The following is a 22,782-nucleotide window of genomic DNA, read 5'->3' as shown; positions in this document are numbered from 1 at the left end:
CATATTAATCTACAAAATAGCTAAATTAGCCAGTGGCGTTATATTATAATAAAGACACAAGCAGCCTCTTCACAAAAAACAACTATTGGCACACACACCAACGCAATATATACACTATTCACAAAAAGTTAGGGATATTCAGCTTTTGGGTGAAATTTCACAACACGCCTAAAATGCATTCAAACCTGTACAGGTGAACTTAATGTGATCTTCTCTAAGCTTTTAAATGCACATGTCCAACTGTTAAATGTTTCAATAAATTTTGCACAAGTTGCTGTTCTCTAACAAGGAGCTTAACGGCAAAAATCACGGCAGGTGTGTGATCCTTGAATTGACCAATAAATGTCCTGGTTCAATTAGAGCTGGTGTTTAAACAGTTGTCCTCATCATGCTGTTCACATTTTGACATCATGAGACCAAGACGACACCTAACAATGGAACAACAGTCCCTTGCCATTGCGATGGTTCAAACAGGACGTTGTCAGACAGAAGTGGCCACTGAGCTTGGCGTGTCACAGAGTGTCATCAGCAGGTTGCAACAGAGATATCGAGAGACTGGAAGAGTCACAGAAAGGCCTAGAAGTGGACGTCCTTTGGCCACATCCCGTGCTGATGACCGCTACATTGTGAACACTGCCCTGAGAAACTGGATGATGAATGCCACTCAACTCCAGGCATGTTTAAGAGAGGTGAGAGGCACCCAAGTGTCACGTCAGACCATTCGAAACCGTTTCCATCAGCGTGGTCTGCGTGCTAGACGACCTGCACGGGTACCTGACCACACCACCAGGCACAGGCATCATCGTCTTGCATGGGCCAGGGAGCATTTACGCTGGACGAGGAACCAGTGGGCCTCAGTGCTGTTCTCTGATGAAAGTCGATTCACACTGAGCAGAAATGATGGCCGACAACAATGTTGGAGACGTCAGGGAGAGCGCTATGCATCAGCCACTGTTGTCACCAGGCGAGCTTTTGGTGGTGACGGTGTTACAGTGTGGGCAGGGGTGTCCACTTGGTACAGAACTGCCCTACACTTTGTGAATGGTACAGTGACAAGCCCATACTACCTGCCCTACCATGCCCTCAGGTCATTGTATACATATATGTGTATACACACATATACGTATACATATATGTGTGTGTGTATATATATATATATATATATATACACACACACACATATATATATATATATATATATATATATACACACACACACACACATATATATATATATATATATATATATATATACACACACACACACACACATATATATATATATATATATATATATATATATATATATATATATATATATATATATATATATATATTGTGTGTGTGTGTGTGTGTGTGTGCCAATAGTTGTTTTTTGTGAAGAGGCTGCTTGTGTCTTTATTATAATATAACGCCACTGGCTAATTTAGCTATTTTGTAGATTAATATGCAGTCTTCCTTTTAAATAAACAAATAAACGAATACATACTTTATTAACAACATTTTTATAATATCAACATGAAAGACAGATAAGAGAGCATAGTTAAACACAAATACATACACAAAAGTTAATCTCAGTGTTGGTGGCTCAAAAAATTAACTTTGTAAAGATTATTTATGACATTTATATATATATATATATATATATATATATATATATATATATATATATATATATATATATATATATATATATATATATATATATATATATGTATGTATACATATATAGCCTAACTATATTTTACCCTAGATAAAATATAGTTAGGCTACTTCTAAAGCTGTGCTTAGATTTAGAAGCAAGAAGATTATGGAATTGATAGTATTATTGTGTAAGTGGACAAAAGATAAGAGGAGCCAGCAATCACGAGGACTGTCTGTCCATCAAACAAAAATCAGGCTGCGAGGAGGCAGAGAAATCCTAAACCTTATCTGAATTTATTCTGCTGATGATCATTTTATGTCACTGAGAAACAGAAAAATCTCTTGGGGATTATTGTATGTTCTAGATGAAATAAATGCTGAAAGCTCCCCCACGCTTCCATGACATTTAGGAGAGTGCTTGCTAAGCATTTAACTTGCTTGAGTCCTCTGACTCCATTAGAGCTCAGATTATGGGAAAAAGCGTTTTTATGGAATCTGCGGGATGTTGCATAGGGGGAATCAAACATACTAGAGCAGCAGAGCGTTTGATGAGCAGGTTTGACTGGTATCAGGTTTGCATATATAGATCCCCCCACCCACTCCCCAGCCACTGCGTGTCTGCGCGCTGCACCTGCGCTCCCACTCAGCGTGCGTCAGAATATGGCAACGGATTCTTTAAACCTTTCTCGCACACAAGTGGCTGCTGCAGACCGGGTCGACGTTGCAAAGCGTCCCCAGGTTCTCTTCCTTCTTTCCACGCGTGTTTTATCTTCCCTGTCCAGGCGTTAACCGCAAAGCAGCGGCAAAGCGGCAGGAAACTTTTGGCGAGAATTTTTACGCACAGATTTTTCCAATCTGGAAAATCGAGCGACCATTTCTCTGCTGTCCTTCTGCTTCCTCCCGCGCGATTTTCACCAAGAACTTCAAGTGGCACCATGCAAGTTTACATGGCCGTGATATTCGCTTATGGGGTGTCTGGTAAGTTCAGCAACTACTTAGCAAACAGTGGAGTCCCTGTGTGTCTTTTATGGCAGCATGAAATTCTAGTTAAGAATAATTATAAATATGAGGAGCTTAGTGTGATTACTGTTATTGAAAACCTTTATCTTTCCCCTTCAGTTCCGATTACACAAACGGATAAAGCGAAAAAAGGAATTTGTACCAAATGGATGTAGAGAGGAATTTCGGTAACACTTTAAATGGAATTTCAGCTTTTGCATACAGACCACCTTAATGACTTCTTATCAGATCGGTAAATTATCTGGATGTAACAACAACAACAACAACAACAACAACAACAATATAATAATAAAAGGTTCAAACGGCGCTATGTTTTGTCGTGATTTCAGGACGCTTCAGCTATTCAGTTCTGGGCACATTCTGTGCACATTTTCTTATTGTGCGTTCATACCATTCATGGCAGTTGTTTTGTAAATTTTCTCCGTGATATATAATCTCTCCTTATGCGTTTAAGGAAATGTCTTTCTTATTTAAAGCATATTTAAAGATTCATAGCACGAGCAATGCCATAGTGAATCTGTGACGCTGGAGATTAGCTTTTAATCGCTGGTCCGCCGCTTGAGTTGCGTCTTGTAGGCTGTTGCGGAGTAAAAGTTCCTTGGAAAGCCGTCAGCAAAATATGTCAATAAATTGAAATCATTCGAGCAGTTGTTGGGATTGAAAATATCTGGTGATTTTCACTGGGACAAATTCTTGCATCACTGCAAAACATATTTTGAGTATTGTTGTCAAACACCTGCTGACTTCGTCAGTTTTTGTCTTCATGTCAGGTGGATTCATACTTATTGATTTTCTCAAAGTTTCTTTTGTTTTGTTTTGTTTTTTTTAAATGAGCTGTTGTCAAATCATTCATACTGCTTTTTGTGCTCATCATATTGTCGCAACAGTGAAGATTCTCCCACTGGGCAGAGTTAAGCCACAGCAGAGCAAGAGTAGTTTGTCATCTTGTGTTTTACAATGTGCCTGTCACATTGCTTATCAGCTTCTGGAAGGTTTCAGCTTATTGCACCAGTGTCAGAAGCAGACTGGCAGAGAGTTATCCGTGAGGCTGCCTAACCTAGGAAACTGAACCCATTTTAACTGTTTATTTATTTATTTTTTTGTTGTTTGTTTCTAGTATTTCAATTTGCAATCTTTATTAAATAAAATAGTTGTCATTGTTCATTTGTAAAGTAAAGTATATTTATGAATGATCTTTACAGTTTATAGCCTGTGAATTTAGGTTGCCTGCTTTTTTTTTGTGGGTTGTGAATGCAGATGTTTTAGACTTTTGGAAGGATTTGTTGTCATTTATAAACAGTGTGACGGTATTGATAATCAGTCAACTGAAACATGACTGGCATTCCCTTTCTCAGCAGGACTAAATTTGTTCACCCCAAAATCTATTGATAAGGTTTTGCACCATCCTGCTTGCACAGTAGTAATGAAAAGAGAATAAAAGATTCATGAGATTTCTGGCTAAAAGAAATTTCCTTTCACCATGAAAAACTTTGTGCTACTGTAGCTTATCAAAAAATGTACCAACATTAAATTAAAAAAAACCAAAACAAAATCAAAACAAAACACAAACACAAACTCGATAACCTCTGGTTTGTGAGTGCGCTGAGAAAATGTAATTGGCACCTCACTTGAATTCCTAATCATTACTTTAAGTTTGACTTATAATTGCCAGGAGCATCTACTGATAGTCACTATGATTAGGACTGAAAAATAGAAGAAAAGAAAAACAGGTATTTTCAGTGAATTCATAACAGTAGACAAAGGTCAACTTTCCCTGTCGTCATATGTTTACCAACAAAACCATTCCACTAAGAGGCTCTGAAACTCACTTCATTAACTCTGTGGTCAAAAAATGATAAGATTAATCAATTTTATCTCTTTGTAATGCAGCTGCCAGCTCATTCTCGTGTCTCAAGTCATGCTGTGTGGGCTGACTTCTGCACTGCAATCAGAAATAATAAAGTAGTCTAATTATCTCAAAAAGTCTATTTAATTAAAAGTTTTGGTCCAACACAGCTTGAAGGTGCAATGTAATGCTATTCCTTCATGCTGTCTGGTCCGTGGGTTGCGGTGGTAGTTACCAAACCGCTTCTCTATTCATCATAACCTTCGACTTCTGAAGGTAAACTGCAAGAGAGATTTACTGAAACCTTTTTTGGCTGAGGATGTTTTTGTTAGTGCAGGTTGCTTCACCTCTGGGTTACACCATTTATCTACACTCACCAACCTCTTTATTAGGAACGCCTCGCTAGTACTGTGTTGGGCTCTCTTTTGCCTTCAGAACTGCCTTAATTGTTTGTTGCAAAGATTCAAAATGACATTGGAAACACTCCGTACAGATTGTGGTTCATATTGACATGTATGCTGCAAATGTATCAGCTGCACATTTATGACGAGAATCTCCGATTCCACCACGTCTCAGGTGCTCTATTGGATTGAGATTTGTTGACCGTGGAAGCATTTGAAGCTCAGTGAACTCATTATCATGTTCAAAAACCAGTTTAAAATAGTTTGAGGGGAGGTTTGCTTCTGAGACAGGTGAAGTGAAGAAAGTAGGTTGGATTGCCAAAGGTCTCCAAACACCAGCACGATAAGTGATAAAAAAAAGTTTATTACTAAAAGTCAAGAATTAAAAACAGATCTGCAGAATCTGTGAGGACTCCAAAGCCAATTGTGGAAAATCCTACAGACCTGCTTATATAGAACATAGACAAAGTGAAGTTTACATGTGGGCCAATCATAAGACTTTCATGGAAGACATTAGGGCTGGGCGATATATCGAATATACTCGATATGTTGTGGCTAGTCCCCTGTGCGATATAGAAAATGCCTATATTCGTCATATTCGAGTATCCTGTTGTCACACAGTTGTTTTTAGCTGTGGGCGGGGTTTTATCCCTCCTCCTCGACTCTGCACCGCTTTGCACAGAGAGTAAAAGCAAGCGCACCTAGTTACGTACATAATGTGAGCTACGTGCTACGTCATGAGAGGCAGCGTGTAGCCACTTTCTCGCTAAATGTGGAGACTTTTTGTGAAAAGCGACTAGCGACAAATCTAGCAACTTTTACTGGAGTTATTGGAGACTTTCCTGGTGTTTTGGCGACTGACTTTAAAGCACATATTGTAAAGTTATTGTCACGAACGAGAGTCTCTCCACGTCTTAAAGCACTCGGTCTGCTCTGGCTGCAGCTGCAGCCAGTCAGAGTAGCAGAGAGGACACCTGCACGACTCCACCTACAGTCACAATGAACAGCAAAATCCGCCACTGATCCCGCTCTGGATTACAGAGCGGGATGTAAATTGCAAAGTTTTTCACCTCATCCACTGTGTGTGACACAAGCATATTTATCTAGCTCGTCATGTCTCTAGAAAGTACAGAAAGCAGTGGGAATCAAATCCTGAATTAAAAACTGGCTGAAGCCGTTTATTGGAGATGATACGAGGACATTCTGCCTGTATTATACTGATTTCTGACTGATTTCTACACTAAACTCTGCGATTAAAAAAAATACACGACAACTCAAAAACGTATCCATAAAGCAAAGCCTTATAATAGTTCATCATTTGAAAAGTCACCCCCTAGAGCACCTATTTTCATACATTGCATTTATTACATCATGCAAAGGCACTTTATTTTGTTTTAAAATGACATGTTTGTGCCACTGCTTTAACTGTTCAATAAATACGGTTTTGATCAATTTGCTTTGTTACAATTTCATCCTTTTGGTATGAATGTTTAAAATAAGCATATCTTAATGCAGTATAAACAATTATGTTTTAATAGAGACACAAAATCATCTTACTGATGTGATTGTATGCACCAAAGCATTAAGTCAATGCTGAGGTAAATATCGAGATATATATCGTATATCGTGACATGGCATAAAAATATCGGGATATTACTAAAAGGTCATATCGCCCAGCCCTAATCACCATTGGGAGACATGCTTCTGAACAGTGGTGTGTGCCAGCTAAAGCAAACCAAACAATGCAGGTTGAGTAATACTTGTGCATGCAGACAATTTTGCAAGAACACCAATGTTGTTAACTATGTTACATCCCTTGCTAGTTAGTTCATGCTAGGAATTAAAGGAATTAAAGTTATTAAAGGCAGCATGTGTAGATAATGCCATACAGGAATGGTGGAATGATGTTTTAGTGAATATTTCATGTTTACTGTTGTCATTTGGTAGTATACGACTACCCTGCAGATGTTTGATGGTCATTATGTCAGCTCACAGTTTGGCAGTTAAAACTTTAGACTTAAGATTGAAGTTGGCCTCTGTTGTTATATTTACGCCCCTGGACACCTTACTTGTAACATGTTTATTTGAGTTACTGTGGCCTATCTATTATCTCCAACCAGTTTGCAGAATCTTTTCTGACGTCAGCTTCTCACTGAATTTTTTCTCTATTTTGGACCGTTCTCTGTAAACATTGGTTGTGTGGACTATGTAGCAGACTTAACAGACAACAACAAGACACTTCTGGGACCCATCAATGGGAGTCAAACCAATAACTAAAGCGGCCGTGATTAGCTCCAATTGTGGAACTGCACCGGGTGAAAACTGGCCTTTACATTTCAGTGGATATAAATGAAAGCAACTGAAAAACTGAAATGAGACAAATAAAATCTGTCGCTTGACAACAGCCAGAAGCCCCATTGATTTATCAGCATCTCAAATCTGCAAAGGTCCTGATACTTCAGGGTTAACTTTCATGATTCTGAAGCTTGTTACATACTTCAGGAGAAGTGAGAAGTTTGTTCTTGCTCTTGAGGCTGCAAGAATAAGAAAAAGATTATTTTTCTTCAGGTTTATTCATATTCCACAAGAAGCTTGCAAAGGCTTGCAAACAGTGCAGGGATCGCTGCAGGTGGCGATGTCTGCTCTTATGTACACTAAACCCGGTTATTTCATATTTAATGAGAAACTTAAATATGAGGGGTTTTGTATGCAGCTGTGTCTGTGGGTTTTAATGCAACATGTTTTCATACTTTTTCAGCACCTCAATTAGCTGTTTTATCATAATCCATTTTACTTGCATCAGCAAAAAATGGGGATGCGCCAACTGTTTGCTGCATTTTTTTTCTGTTTTAACCATGACCAACTCAAATGTCCAACCAATTACACAATAGTTTCAGAGCCCCACAGGAAAAAAAAAAAAGTTTTGTTAGCCTGAGGTGACGGGAACTGCTTCTAGGGCTGCTCAATTATGGCAAAAAGAAATATAATCATGAATATTTTGACTGAAATTGAGATCTCGATTATTTGACACAATTATGTAGTGTTTTTAAACAACGCTGTGCATCGTGGTGTTCTCAACTCTGAGTTGTTTAATCTGCTTATACCATGGTCCCACACAGTAAACATTTTAGAACAAATTTGTATTTCTTTTTTACAACACTTGCTAAATATGCTGAAGTATAGGAACTATTTTATGTTGGCCTCAATGTATGTTTTATGCCAAACAACCGCTGTCAGGCTACAACACGTTTCTTTCATTCACCTGTTAAAAGACAGCTGATTTGAACCAGCTGATAAACGCGTTGCTATGGTAACGCCCCGTAACAGAGGGGTATTACAGGGATCTAACTTGCTGAACTATGTGTGCGTATGTACGAAAATAATGCAGCCAGTTCTCACTGACCATGGTATAAACTATGTTGTAGTGAACTTCCACAACCTACTGCAATTATTCTACATTGACCTGCAGTCGGAGCCGATTGAGACTGGCCGCCGGGGAGTGCTTTAGGACGGGAGGGGCTCCTGCTGCCCGTTCGTTACAGTAACTGCAGAACAATATGTGCCTTCAAGTCAGTTGTCAAAACACTAGAAAAGTCCAGTAAAAGTCGCTAGATTTGTCGCTAGTCACTTTCAACAAAAAAAAAGTCGCCGAGTGGGTTTGGAAAGTCACCAAGTTGACAACAGTGGCTAAATAAAACCAAAGCGGCTGTGGGAGGAGTTTACAGCACAGCACTGCAATGCCAGTGATGCTCAATTAGCAACTGAAGAAAGTAGGAAAGCAGGAAAGTTATTTTTATGATCGTTGAAAACCCAGATCGTAATTGAGATTAAAATCCAATTAATTGCCCTAACTGCTTCAAATGTTGTAGTTTTCTTCTTGAGAACAAGAAAGAAGTTCTTGCTTCTCGTAAAGTGGGTGGCAGGCTTTACACAGGTAAAGGACCAGTTGTCAGTCTGGCCAGTATTCAGCTAAATGGTGTCCTTTCACTATTTCTGCTGAATCTGGGTGGAAGTTAGGGAATTAGCTCTACTCACATTTCTAAATAAAATAAGATATTCACAAAGGCTAACCTGCCTAAACAATGTAAACATGTGGACAGCAGGAATGGTGAAATGTGCTCTGCTGAATAGATAGAGGACATCATGAAATCAATGTTTTCATCACTTCTTATTTGCTGCTCAAGAAACTTGGGCACTTTCAAGAAGTGCTCAAGTTTCTTCATTGACTGTCATGCCCTATTAAGACCAGAGTTCATGACATCTTCCACAAACATAAAAAGGATTCATTATGCACATACTGTGACTTCTCTACACTCTCAAAAATAGAGGTACAAGATAAGGACATTTCTGTACCTATAGGTACATTTTAAATAAATGTTCTCTCAAAAGTACAATACTGGTCTTTAAGAGACCAGAAGTACACCTTCAGAGTATGAAAAAGGGTTCAAAGTGACATAAAGTACAAATTTGTACCATTTTGACCATAAGGGTACCTGCAGCATTGAAACATGTAATGTTAATGGCTGTAATGTTACAAACTAGAGCAGAGTTGAGTGATGACAGTAGTACTACTTAACAGTCATTTACTACACCAGACAATGAAGGTCAGATGCTGCAAACTAAGTATATGTCTGGTCAGTATTTTGAGTTTTTGAAGATTATTTCTAGATTAAAGATAAGATAATATTGCTAAGTGGAATGGGCCAGGCCTAATGCTATGGAAAACATAAAAAACATAACTTGATAAGGTGAGGTTGAACTTGATAAGGTACAAAAATAGACCAGAACTGAAGGGTACAGAAATGTTTCTCAAAAGAGTACACCCCCAGTGACAAGCATTTGTACCTTTTTAGGTACAAGCTGGTACCTCTATTTTTGAGTGTGTATTGCATATTGCTTATATATGTGAACAGACTTTTTACCTTACTGGTTTTATATTACTAGATGGCAGCAATATAATCATTAGATTGAACTAATTCAGACTGGTGATAGGCATTATTGGATGTATCCATCTCCATCTAAAATAATTTTTAAGGGACCAACCTGGTAGATGGTGCTCCAGGGGAAGGTGATTGATTTGGACTTCAGGTTAGTCATCCTGAAACATCTTTCCAACTGACTCGGTGATAAAATTGCCAGTGTAAGATTAATTTATTTATTTTGTTCAAAAGGGAATTTCACTTTTGCAACTTGGCACTTCAGCATTACCTTACCATTGTAAATCCAGTAATGGATGAAAATCTCTGGCGCTTCCCCCGAGTGTCACTAATATGAAGATTCAAAGTTTTCAAGAAGTGAAAACAGTATTTGTCCTCTGAGGCAAGTGTTTCAATTACCTGAGCTCTACTTTGCTTCAAGTAATGGTTTTTTTGTATATTCCAAAAGGACTTTTGAGGTGTGTGGGAGCAATCTTTTACAACTTAAGATTTCATTTTCTGTAAATACACAAAGTAACCTTGAGTGAATGGCAAACTAAAGGAGAGTGAACCCACAGGTTAATTCGTTTTTAGTTCCAGATGCAAGTGCAGAAGATGAAAATTGAAAAGTCAAATTGCTCACTGCCTTTGAAAAAAAAAAATCTCAGGTAGTGCTTTTGAATTGCCATAATCCTAAATGTAAGAAAGTTTTTCCGCTATAATAACTAGTACATGAATGTCATCTGTAATTGACTACATCAGTTCCACTTTAGCTGAAAGATGCAACAATCCACCCTTAACAGAAGCTGTGGTGACTGATTATTCACATTTGTAAATGTGGATTAATGACTCAGATCGGCTGCTTGCACTTTTTCACTTCTTCAAACTTCAAAGTATTTTAATATAACATGAACTTTCAAAGTGCACCAGCTTATTTAGAGGCTGTTTATACTGTACCTTGTGCTGACATGTGTTTTGGATAATCCATTTATAAAGGAAGAGCCTAAACAGATGCAAAGGCTCTTGGGACACATTCAGATTTATTTTCCTAGACCTCATAATCCAGTCTGTTGGTGTGTGTCATTACTGTAGCGTTTATACAAGTTGATATGGGATATTCCCTTCATAATCCTGTTTACATGTTATACAGTATGGTCTAACAATGATAAACACCCACATTATGCCCTCCTATGCAGTTGCTTTGCTTGCTTCTTTCTGAAGTCTTTAATAGGAAAACATAGTCCTCAGAACACAGACAATTGGCCAGATCTGGTCCATTCCTTGAATCAAAAGTGTGTTTTTCAAACTTCAACCTTGTTCTGCTCTAAACTTCTCTCTAGCAGCTGGTAGCAGATTCTGATTCGGAAACATGCAACACAATCTATGTAAAAAAAGAGAAAGACCCATAACATGCCCAAATCAACCAACAGTGTTCTTAGGAAGATATCCAAAGTAAACCATAACAAGGTAGAATCTTTGGAAGTGTGTCTTACAAAATCTTAAAATATGCAATTAAGATGAGTAAATTTCTACATTATGGAGCTGAGATTAAAATATTTTTCATCGTTTAGTTATTACTGAATACAAAATAGGTTTGGAATAGTTTGGAAATTCTGGATGTGATCAGGAGCTGTTTGTCAAGTCCTCTCTAACGCTCCTCCTCTCCCATTTTCCCAAACTCGTGTTTTGCAGTGAATTGCTGGGATATGCTAGCTGTTAGCTATGGGTCCATGCATGTGAAATTAGCTGTCACATCTTCTGAATAGTCTATTGGCACATAAACTGCTCACTTTGACACAAGCTAATGCATAGTGTGTGCAAGTTGCTTTATCAACACTGAAGTCTGGGCACTAATGCAATCAAAAGCATTAACATGAAGTCCGAAGAAACACAATAGCGGATAGTATTGAAGAGCACCTCTCGGATTTGTCTGCAACTACTGACATCTTTATAAATTCCCCTGGGGACAAGCACTGTGCAACAGGGACACATGGAAATGGCCCCCTGAGTGGCAACAGGTCTTGACGGTGACAAAAACCGGCAGAGTGGCATTTTCACTATTTCCGATTCCAAGTGCTGTGTACTTCCTCCGTGGTGGCCTGCAGTATTGAGTACTTTGGCTGCACCGTGCACCTGTCATGCTGCAGTAAATATATGCACAGACAACACAGAATGGTGCTGTGAACATTTGCATGCACAGCAAATCTATCCCAGCCCTAATGGCATGCAGGAACAAATGAGTTTATGAATATGTGTGTAGAATAAGTCTGTGACAACGGCTTGACCATGAAAGTGTATATTTGGTGGATCTTGGCAATGTAGAGGATGAGTATGGTGGTCAAGAATGTATTGTAGTTTAGACTGAGCCCTGTTCTCTCCTACAGCCTCTACAGTCTAATTCCATCCCCACCACTGAACATCATTTCCTGACATCCTTTCATCTTCATTATTGCTCTCCTCTTTTGTGATGCAGCGCCTCCAACACAAAACTGGGTAGAACAGGACATTGGCAAGTACTGAGGAGGCATTGCAAAAAATTTATTGCAGATATTGAAGGTGGACAGCCTCATTAGGAAGTACATCCTGCTCTGCCCTTTCTTGTAGAGCAGGTCAGTGTGTCCAGCTTCGACCTGAGCTACTTACCTGACCCAACTACCTCCACCTCCTCCATTTCAATGTGAACTGGCTGCAGAGAAGAAGAAAATCATCAGATGTCAAGATTCATCTCGTCACTGGTTTGCATTGCACTATCCAACAAAGTCCTTGATGATGCCTTTGAACTTGCCCTTCTCATCCCTCCTGACACCAGTAACAATTAGTGTTATCTGAAAACTTGTTATAGCTTACTGACATGTAAAAGCATGGCAGTTTCCTATTGTGAAAATGATATTAATCAGCTTAGCAGAATGCTGTTGTGCAATATAACCACTCATTTGTTGCTCTTTTCATGGCACACAAAAGGAACTATTTGACTTGTCTTTAAAAGTGGAAACTTGCACTCAAAATGTGGTGTATCAAAAGCGCTTTATAAATGAAATTGTTGTTGCAAACTTTTCTGAATTATTTCAGCCCTGTTTTGAGGGGGTTGGTAATGATGCAGACACTTTTGTAAATGCCTTCAGTGACCACTGTGAGACAGTGCTGAATGTGGTAGCACCTGTAAAGCTCAAAATGAATTCTCTCAAAACATCTCAGCCATGGTTGAATGATGACATTTCTTTATTTAGGAGAACTTGTCGTAAGGTGGAACGTCTGTGGAAATCCACAAAATTAGAGGTACACAGATTGCACCTAAAAGAGCTGATTGTGTCCCTTAATGAAATGATAAAACAGGCGAGATCTACTTATTTTGTTAATCTTGTGAATTCAAATAAGAGAAGCCCCAAGGTTGTCTTTGATACAATCCATAAAATTGTTTCGCCTTCCTCCCCATCAGTGCCTGTTTACAGTATTGATGATTGTAACAAATTTTTGAGGCACTTTGTCAAGAAAGTGGAGGACATCAGGACAAATGTGACTCCTCCTGATGTCACCACTACTTGTGTCTCTTCTTCTGTCTGTTCTTGGTCTGTGTTTTCTAATGTGACACATGTAGACATTTTGGCATTGCTGGGGAAGATGAAACCTTCTTCTTGTCCTTTTGATGTCATTCCAACATCTTTGTTTTATAAGGTAACTGACCTTATTGTCCCACATGTTGTTGAACTGATCAATATTTCACTTTCCACTGGGTCTGTTCCAAACTTTTTTAAACAGGCAGTGATAAGTCCCATTTTAAAAAAGCACAACTTGGACCCTGCAGAGCCTGGTAATTTTAGGCCCATATCTAAATTACCCTTCCTTTCAAAAGTTGTGGAGAAGGTGGTGGCTGAGCAGCTGACCACTTTTCTATACACCAATGACATGTTGGACAAATTTCAATCTGGCTTTCGTAAGATGCACTCTACTGAGACTGCCCTACTTAAAGTGTCCAGTGACATCCGAATGGCTGCAGACTCTGGTGAATATTCTATTTTGATTCTTTTAGATTTGTCTGCAGCATTCGATACTGTAGATCACATCTTGTTGCTTCAGAGACTGAACAAAGAGTTTGGCATCTCTGGAACTGTCCTTAAGTGGTTGTCCTCCTATTTGACTGATAGGACATTCTCTGTGTGTTTGAATAACTTTATGTCTGAAGCTACTCCTTTGCTGTATGGTGTTCCTCAGGGGTCGGTTTTAGGCCCAATTTTGTTTCTGTTGTACATCACCCCTCTGAAGAAAATCATCAGCCTTTTTAAAAATGTGTCCTATCATCTTTATGCTGATGATATCCAATTGTACTTTTCATTCAAGGAATCAGAGTTGCATACACTTTCAGAGTTAATGGATTGTCTGTCAAGTGTAAAGATGTGGCTGACGGAAAATTGTCTTCAGCTAAATCCTCAAAAGACTGAAACTTTAATCATTGCCCCAGAGCAGAAAATTCCTTTAATTGCTGGCCATCTTGGTTCTCTTGCTTCATCAGTTCAGCCAAGCATAAGAAATCTTGGAGTTTGGTTTGATCAATCATTGTCCCTTGACAGCCATTCCAGACTCTTGGTAAAAAACTGTTTTTATCATTTGAGAAACATCGCAAAGCTTGGACTTGCAGAAATGCACAATCAATAAGTAATTTATTTTTCATGAAATTACATTTTTTACAACATTTTATTCTGCAGTGTAACATTTTTATTATCGAGAACATATAAAATCAGGTATCATCCATTTGCAGTTCCATGACATGACACAAAGAATGAACACTCTTCCATCCATATACATCTCATTCACCTCAGCTTTGATTATTTCCCCACTCCTAGTTAACATCGGGTCTAAACGGCTCCCCCAGGTGGCAACAGCTGAAATTTAGTATTGCCATGGCTATAATCTAATGTATGGGTGTAAAGCCAGAACTTACATCTGTTTAGGCATGGCTGATTGTGCTGAGTGTTAATTATGCAACACCTCAGCGTCATTTTGATTTTCAGATGCTGTTTCCAGGGAGTAGGGTGAAAATACCTCGAGGTGATTACAGTGTGCAGTTAAGTAATTCATCATGTTTTTCTGTGCCTCAAAATATTTGAGGTAGCAGGCCGTCTGGCTGCATTTTGTTTCGAATAACTCTTGCCGTGGGTGGTATATCCTTACTCTTCAGTGAAGGATTTTAACACAGACATTTAACTAAGAGTAGGCTAAACTAGTAGCTACTGGCTCTGAAGCCTTCTTAAAATGTTTTTATTGAATTCTATTTGATTATATTTATTTATTGAAAGCAGAATTTATTATAAGTGGTTTTATTATGGCTGCACAGCTCTTTAGTCCCAGTTCATTGAGTTATCTGTATGGAGTGCATGTACAAAATCATTATGCTTTCAAGACACAAGTAGAGTGACTTTTTTTTCATTTTACAATTTGATTTCACCAAATATTTAAGCCATCACCCATTACCAAGCAGCCAGGTACTGCTTAACAAATATATTCAACTCACTGACCATCATCACATTTGCTGTTCGTCAGCATATATGTTGAGCTAAATAAGTGACATCTGTAATCTTACATAAGCAATTGTAGTTTAACACCAATCTGGAAGAGTTTTAAGGCTATTTCCGAACCATTTGCAATCACTTGGTCTACACAGTGAAAAAACAAATTCACAAGTGAAAAGCAATTCGAGACAGATAACAGTCTTCCCAGTTTATTCCAAGGTCAGCTTGTGCAATGCTCAGAGACAAAAATAGAAGAACTTGGTCACAGTCTGTACAGGGCTCAGTTAGCAAGTTAAATGGTAATGTTCATGACAGCCTAATAACTATAGCTTGTTTGGAAAGGTTGCCAGAAGAGAGGCTCTTTTTGCTTGAAATGACTAGCAAAGCCTGGGCTGGAACTGGGTCATCCAGAAGGAAAACAAACTTAAGCAAACCACTGAATATTTTGGAGCAGAATGGCTGCAATGACAAGACTCAAGGTGTCAGAGTGATGCGGTCAAAGTTCAGAACTCAACATGATGGACGTTTTGTGGTGAGACTTTGAGAGCTCTACATTAATGGATGTGCACAAAGCTAAATGTAGCGAAAAATTGCAGAAAGCAAAAATTTAATATCAAGCATATTCGTGATGGCTATGCTTCCAATATGAACAGTGTATAACTTGTATAATGTGATGCCCAAGGACACAAGTTAACGAGGGTAAAGCATTTTCAGCTAAACCTGGGCGCAATTTCTCTTATGCAATACTAAGAATAAATCCATATGACTCGAGAAAAATCATTAATCTTTTAGTGTCTGAAAAGATTATGTATGTGAATTATAAGTTTATGGACATAGTTTATTTGAATAAAAAAATCGGAATTACTTATATAAAACGTTTTTGTCATGATTTATGAGTATTTGGTTTGATTTAGGTCTTTGAGTCCTCTGTCTTGTTTCCTATTTTATTTTGTACAGTCCATTCTCTTGTATGCTGTGTCTTTTGTTCCGTCCTGTTGCTACACACATGGGCCTCATTAAACAACTGTGCATAAAAAAGGTACAAATTCTTGCACATTTAGTTTTTAAAAAAATATGTCTTAAGTTCACTTGCAAAGGTTTAAGTGCAAAAGACAAATATCTTTTTACAGGCCTCTGAATGATTAGACTATGTTAAAACGTTAATCTAATAAAGACTGAATAAATGCTGCTGAAAGAAATGAGAGCAGTAAATTATTTGGGATCAAGGGAAGATCTTTGTCACTTTTCTTTAAAAGAGCAATGTTATTAAATTTTCTGACATCAAAATATAAAAACTATTGAAGAAAACTGTTGAAGAAAGCATTTGACTGTTTCATTTTCTCCTTTTTTCCTGAAGCTCTTTGGTTTACATCAGTTGGTTTTATGTTTTGTAAAGATGCAGGAGACTCCTTTTGACACTGTTTACACACACATTCCCAGCATCATTGCAGCACTGGTTTGATACTCTTCAATTGTTCAAGAGAAATAAACGCGTTTTGGAGAAAAGATACATCTAGTCAGGTCAGGTAATGTCAAACAACTTGGATATTCGCTGTAATATTGGTAAATGTAACTTTGTAAAACAGATCCCAAATCAAAGCTGGTGTTTCCTCCAGGAAACACCATCTGATCAGAAATGATCTTGACAATCAGATCAACATAAAGTTTGAAACATTATTTAATAATCAGATCAGTGGTGATCAGTTCCCATCTGACTGTTCCAGGTCTCTTTTGTAAATTTGGAAAACTACTTGAGCTTCTGTTTATTTATTCTATAAGGTTTCTTTTTGAGTAATTATTCATTTTGACCAATTAAAGAATGCAGATGCTAAGATCACAGTAACATCTGCAAAAAATATTACAGTTTCTCTGTTCTACCATTGCTTATGCATTTTTTCACACAAGAAGTTAATAAATCCTGTACTTTGCATGTAAATGTTCAGACACATTGCAGACCTTCCTGTGCATACACATGCTTGATAAATGAGACCCCTGGTCTTGCTTCATTGATTGCAACACCTGCTTCTCATTTAGTTAATTGTCCTCAACGAAAATATCCCCTTTGGTTTCATTTGTTCATTGAGAGATCCTTGTGGTCATTTCCCCAACTTTTCTTTATTGTTTCTTATTATTTTTGGTTTTTCAACCCTGTATTACTTATTGCTTCTTCTAAATGTGCAGTTCCTTTAGTTTTCCTAATTAAACCTTTGCTTTCCTACATCTGCTTGCATCCTAGGTCTCAGCCTGCATTTGTGTCCTGCTCGCTCCACGCACCAGTGACAGTTATATAATGGGCTTGAGATATAGGAACGTGGTCATACATTAAGATATGCATTTTAATGTTAACAACTCTGCTCTTGCAAAAGTATTCCACTGTTCCCTTTGTTTGACTCATTGATCCAGTCCTAATTTCAGTGATCTGTCAAGTTTTATTAAGCAGTAGGCAAGAAAACCAAAAGGATGAGGGCGAGGAAATTTGAGTCTCTTGTGTTGTAGATAATATGCAAAATCATGCATTTTGTGTTCTTATTTTAATTCAATCCTGTCTGCTATATTCTACACCAGACACATGATGAGGCCAGCTCACTGTGGCATTTTTTAATTTGTAGGATTTGGTTTATATTTTATTCTCCACGTCGTTTAAACTCCAGACCCCATAAGTCCGTACAGAAACTTTGGAATAATTTAACAGAGTAGCTCAACGAGAACTGCATGCAAAAGAAAAAAAAGGTGGTGAAACCCTGTAAAAACCCTGAAACTTTTTAAATTGTTGGATATTCTGCTTTGTTTATAGCGCTCAATACCACAGAGGAGAAGGCACCGTGCCCCCTCGGATATTTCCCGTGTGGCAACTTGACCGTTTGCCTCCCCCAGCTCCTGCACTGCAACGGTATTGATGACTGTGGAAATCAAGCTGATGAAGAAAACTGTGGTGAGTTGTTCAACTTGAAATAATATTAAGCGTATATAGCAATGGCCTCATGCAGAAGTATCCACTTACCTTGGTTTTTTTCCTGTGTTGTTGCTTTACAACCTGGAACTGAAACGAGTATTGGAGTTTCCAGCTTCCTCAGGGTTAACTTAGATCCCTGAGTTGCCTCTCTGTTTAACTCTGCTTGTCCAGGCTGTGAGTTTTGGTAGATATACCTCTCTAAGCAGGTTTGTTTGAGTGCCATATTCTCCTAATTTTCCGATAATGGATTTTTATGATTCATTGTGGGATTTGCCAAAGTTTAAACCCAACCCAGACTTTATACTTCTAAAGAATTTAATCCCTGGCCTGTTTGGGGCGCTTATTGGTTGTGCTTCCTGATTAGTGGTGTTGGTGATTCTGAAGCCTTTCACAAGAGGTGCATGTGTATGATGACATGATTTGAAAGTCAGACTTTCAATCCTTCCGCTTCCTATATAATCTAATTTGGATTTGCAGCAGATTTTCTATAGAGATTTCATAGCAAATGGGGTGAATAAACATGCATGCACCACTTCTGACACCAATGAGCCAAAATATCTCCATGGTTACACAGATGTTACAACACTGAAGAAAGTGTTTCCATCCCTGCATTTAATTAAATATTGATATTAATCCCTTCTCGACTAATAATTCTCAGCACTCTTTGTTAAACAAGTTATTTGATTTTGTTATAAAAACCACAGGAATGAAGCCACGCGGTATTCAGTTTGTTTGTTTTGTCTTTTTTAACCTAACCTGTTCAGCATGACAGCAGAATGGTGGTCTGGCTGCAGTGTCATGCTGAACAAGTTTGCTTTGCCAAGAGTATAAGAGGACCTCCTTAAATTATAAATGTTGGTCATCATTATTTTATTTAGTCATTTAAAAAAAACAAACAAACTTTATTTTCTGTTTATTACTAAATTTACACATTACTGCTGCCAGACTGGAGTAACAACAAAAGAGAGTATGTACACAGAAGTGAGATTGAAAGTAAAGAGAAAAAAAGAGAGAAAGGTAGAAAAGGTCAAAGGCAACCACAATATCTCTGCAATCAATCCCAAACAGAAAAACTAAACAACCTGCTGCTACCTGTGAAGAAACAGTAAACACTTCATGGCCTCTAAGGAAGCACAGCTGACAACCATCAGGAGCACCTGCAGAATGAAAAACTGTGAGAACTGTGAACAACAATGAAAACAACAACAAGTAAATGTGTGAGTGTAAGTTGTCCTTACCTCAACAGCCCAGCTACTCAGAGCCAACACAGACCCACAAACAGCCACGACCCTCCATCTCATTGAACATCCTCTGTCCTTTATAGTGGGTTCTGTGGAGAATTTTGTATTGTTAAAATGATACATTTTGAAGTTTTTGTCATTTTAAAAGTATTTAAACATATTTATAACCAAAACTTTTTCTCAAAACTAAGTGGTTTGTTCTGTTATATACTGTATATATAAAAGTTAAACAAAAATTAGGCATCATTTTGTACCTTTGATCATTATGCATCATTTTGTACCTTTGTACAGAAGTCTGTACAGCATTGTGTTAATAAAACTAAATACAGTCTTGATGAAAATAATATTATACTTTATAAAGGTCTACTGCAGTGGTGGCCAACTCCAGTCCTTGAGAACTGCAGACTTAATTATCAGACTTGTGCAGAGCTTTGCTGTGTCCGAATGTGCACCCTGTTCCCTACATACTGCCCTATATAGAGGTCATGCCAATTTCTAGGGGTGTCTGATTGTCCAGAGTAGTGAACTCAAAAACCCACAATGCATATTGAAAATAGGTGAGCATCATTGGTCACTAGACGGGCCAAAATAGACCACAATGCATTGCGGGCAGTATCTCAAAGAGGTGCAAGTGACACAACTGTCAAAGCAGATTAAAAAAAAAAACAAACTGCAGAATATTCATTTTATATTCTTATTTATTGAATAAATATGAATAAATATGCAATATGGAAAAAACAAAATACAAGAGTGAGATACAACAAGTAGTGGTTACCCTGGTGACAGTCGGGAGGCACGTGATCTGTTCACAATACAGTGTGCTACATAGTGTAGCCCTATAGGTTAAAGGAGGGGTTAGGGAGGAGTGTGGACATTTGGTAACAGCCCTTGACATCAAACTGCACAAGTCTGCTAATTATCTACTGATATGACTGAGTGTGTTGCAGCAGGAAAGCTTCCAACACTTGCAGGACTGCAGCTCTTGAGGACCAGAGTTGTGTGAACAGTGATTTAGGAAAATGTAGTAAATTAAAAAATGAGAACTTTAAGCTCTAAAAGTGTGATTTATTTTCCATTAAGTTGTCTTATCTTCTGTTTTAAGTTTTCACTTATCTAATCTGTCTGTAATTTTTTGTGAAGGATGGAGAGCTATTTACGTTTTCAGTCAAGAAAAATGACTAGAAGCAGTAAAATCTGCAAGACTCCATAGTGATGGAAAAAGAAACAGGTAGATCAACAGTCAGTTGAAAATCAATGAAAACTCAAGTTAGGGAGGTACAGAAGAGCTGCTGTAGCTGGCTTCTGAAAATGACCCCACGGATAGTGTGACACTTAAAAGATCTTTTGGAGTTACAATTACGGTGATCAATGAAAATCAGCCTCAGTTCAAACCCTGCAAAGTTCATGATGAAAGTATTTGTGGACAATCACAACCATTCAGGCAAAGAGCAGCTTTGTCTCTGAACAATATGAACATTTCTACTCAGAATTTAATGATAAATTTCTCATCACAAATTACTGGAGTATTGTGAAAGATCTGAATCTTAGAAATAAAAAGTTGTACTCACTTTTGTTGCCAGGAATCACTGATGACTGGCCTAAACTTTGACACAGTAAATCTTAACTGTTATTAGTAGGATGGAAAAAACTAAAATCTAAAATTCAATTTCAGCTCAATAAGTGTTGATGCTGCTTAGAAATTTTAGAACTTAGAAATATTTCAAATATATATATATATTCCTTCTGTGTGTGGTCCCAACACAGTGATGGTTCGTTTATTAATGTGATAAATCCCTGTAATGAGTGCTTGAAATATTGAGAGCCAGGTGTTAATGTTTGGTATGTAATCACTAATGTTGTTAAAAATGAACGCTGTTTTTTTCCTTTTCATTTGCTAATTTGTCCCCTGTGGTGGACTTCAGAGCCCGACAGAGTTCAAACGCCTTGTGGCTGCAAAGCTCAGTGCTGGCCCCATCCTGACCTGACTCATAGGCGAAGGCTCAGAGCTGGGTGCTGTCTATGTATAAGGGTGTCAGTGTGCCTTTGGGACATTATGGCTTCTATAAGTAACTCAACTTTTTTACAGGAATTTTTTGTACTTTTTAATTAATAATCTCAATCATGTTAAATTTCTATTAATGTAACTTCACACTATGCTGTGACTGCCTACATGACTAAAATCTATATTGCACCAATGTAAGAAAGCTATTGTTAACAAGATGACATTATATACTGTAACTCGATGTAAAATGTGACATCAAGTCATATATCCTTTCAGTATTTGATGGTCTTCACATGCTTGTGTTTGTAAAAACAGGCTTATGCAGGATGGATTTCCTCAATTTATCTTCAGAAGACATTCATCAATCATGACAGGCTATAAACTAGCTGTCAGATTAAAATAAATAGCTTTTTTCCTTCCGGACCTCTGTCTGTACACCAGCACTTCATCTAGTCATCTTACAGGAAGAGAGATTGTCTGATGTTTCGTGTTTATTTAGCACTGATGCATTGAAGTCATTTTAAAGCTTTTTATTCAGCAACATGCCCTCGCAGACATAAGATTTGCACACTGTAGACTCATACAGCATTAAACTTCTCAATCATTTGCTATTTCCTTTGTTGCACTAGGTGCCTTTTTTTTTCTTTTTTTTTTTTACTATTTTTCTTAGAAAATTGAATATTGCTACATGCATGCATGCACTTTCTCTTTACTTTAGAAGGTCTTGTTCTCCTTACTGTTCTCCTTACTGATAATGACAGCGGGATTCACTGAGATGTTCTATGCATTTGAGGGCACGATGAGACTGGATACTATTAATCTGCTTCAGCGCTTGGTGTTCCGCTCCCATGTCTGTGTGTTGGTCTGCACTTGCCAGGCATGATTCTCAAATAGCAGCCTGACTAGATGCTGACCAGGGAGCAACACAGCCAGCAGCAGTTCTTCATTCATCAAATCCACCCAAAAAGATTTTTTCCAACAACTGAAACCAAATCTGTAACTACGGCATGCTGTGTATCAGTAATGCTCAACTGATATTTTATCAGATTTTTATTTGATTCTAGAATTGGACATAACAGCCTGGAAGTCAGCAGTCCTTTGGCACACTAAGCTGCACTGATGCTGCCCCGCAGAGAAGTGGAAAAAGCTGCGACTTTCATCAATTTTAATGTAAAATTCCAGACAGTGGAGAAGGGAAGATTTACAGAGGAGGTATTGGTTTTGTCCTATTATATATAAAGTATTTATATAAGTG

The 22,782-nt window shown here is 38.0% G+C and overlaps 1 protein-coding gene across 1 annotated transcript in view; it reads left to right on the top strand.

Annotated features, from left to right (window-relative positions):
* Window positions 1-2,579: 2,579 nt before the first annotated feature.
* The window catches only part of rxfp1 (relaxin family peptide receptor 1), a gene marked incomplete at both ends in the record, with an annotated part of 140,224 nt that continues 120,021 nt past the window's right edge, over window positions 2,580-22,782 (top strand). Inside the window, 2 exons of the mRNA XM_079250307.1 lie at window positions 2,580-2,622; window positions 18,126-18,263. Of these exons, the coding sequence (XP_079106433.1) occupies window positions 2,580-2,622; window positions 18,126-18,263 (181 nt within the window). The remainder of the gene's footprint in view (window positions 2,623-18,125; window positions 18,264-22,782) is intronic.

The sequence above is a fragment of the Telmatherina bonti genome (assembly GCF_933228915.1).
Source record: "Telmatherina bonti genome assembly, chromosome: 12".
NCBI lineage: Eukaryota > Metazoa > Chordata > Actinopteri > Atheriniformes > Telmatherinidae > Telmatherina > Telmatherina bonti.
The sequence above is the reverse complement of the archived record's forward strand: the minus strand, read 5'-3'. Positions and strand labels throughout refer to the sequence as shown.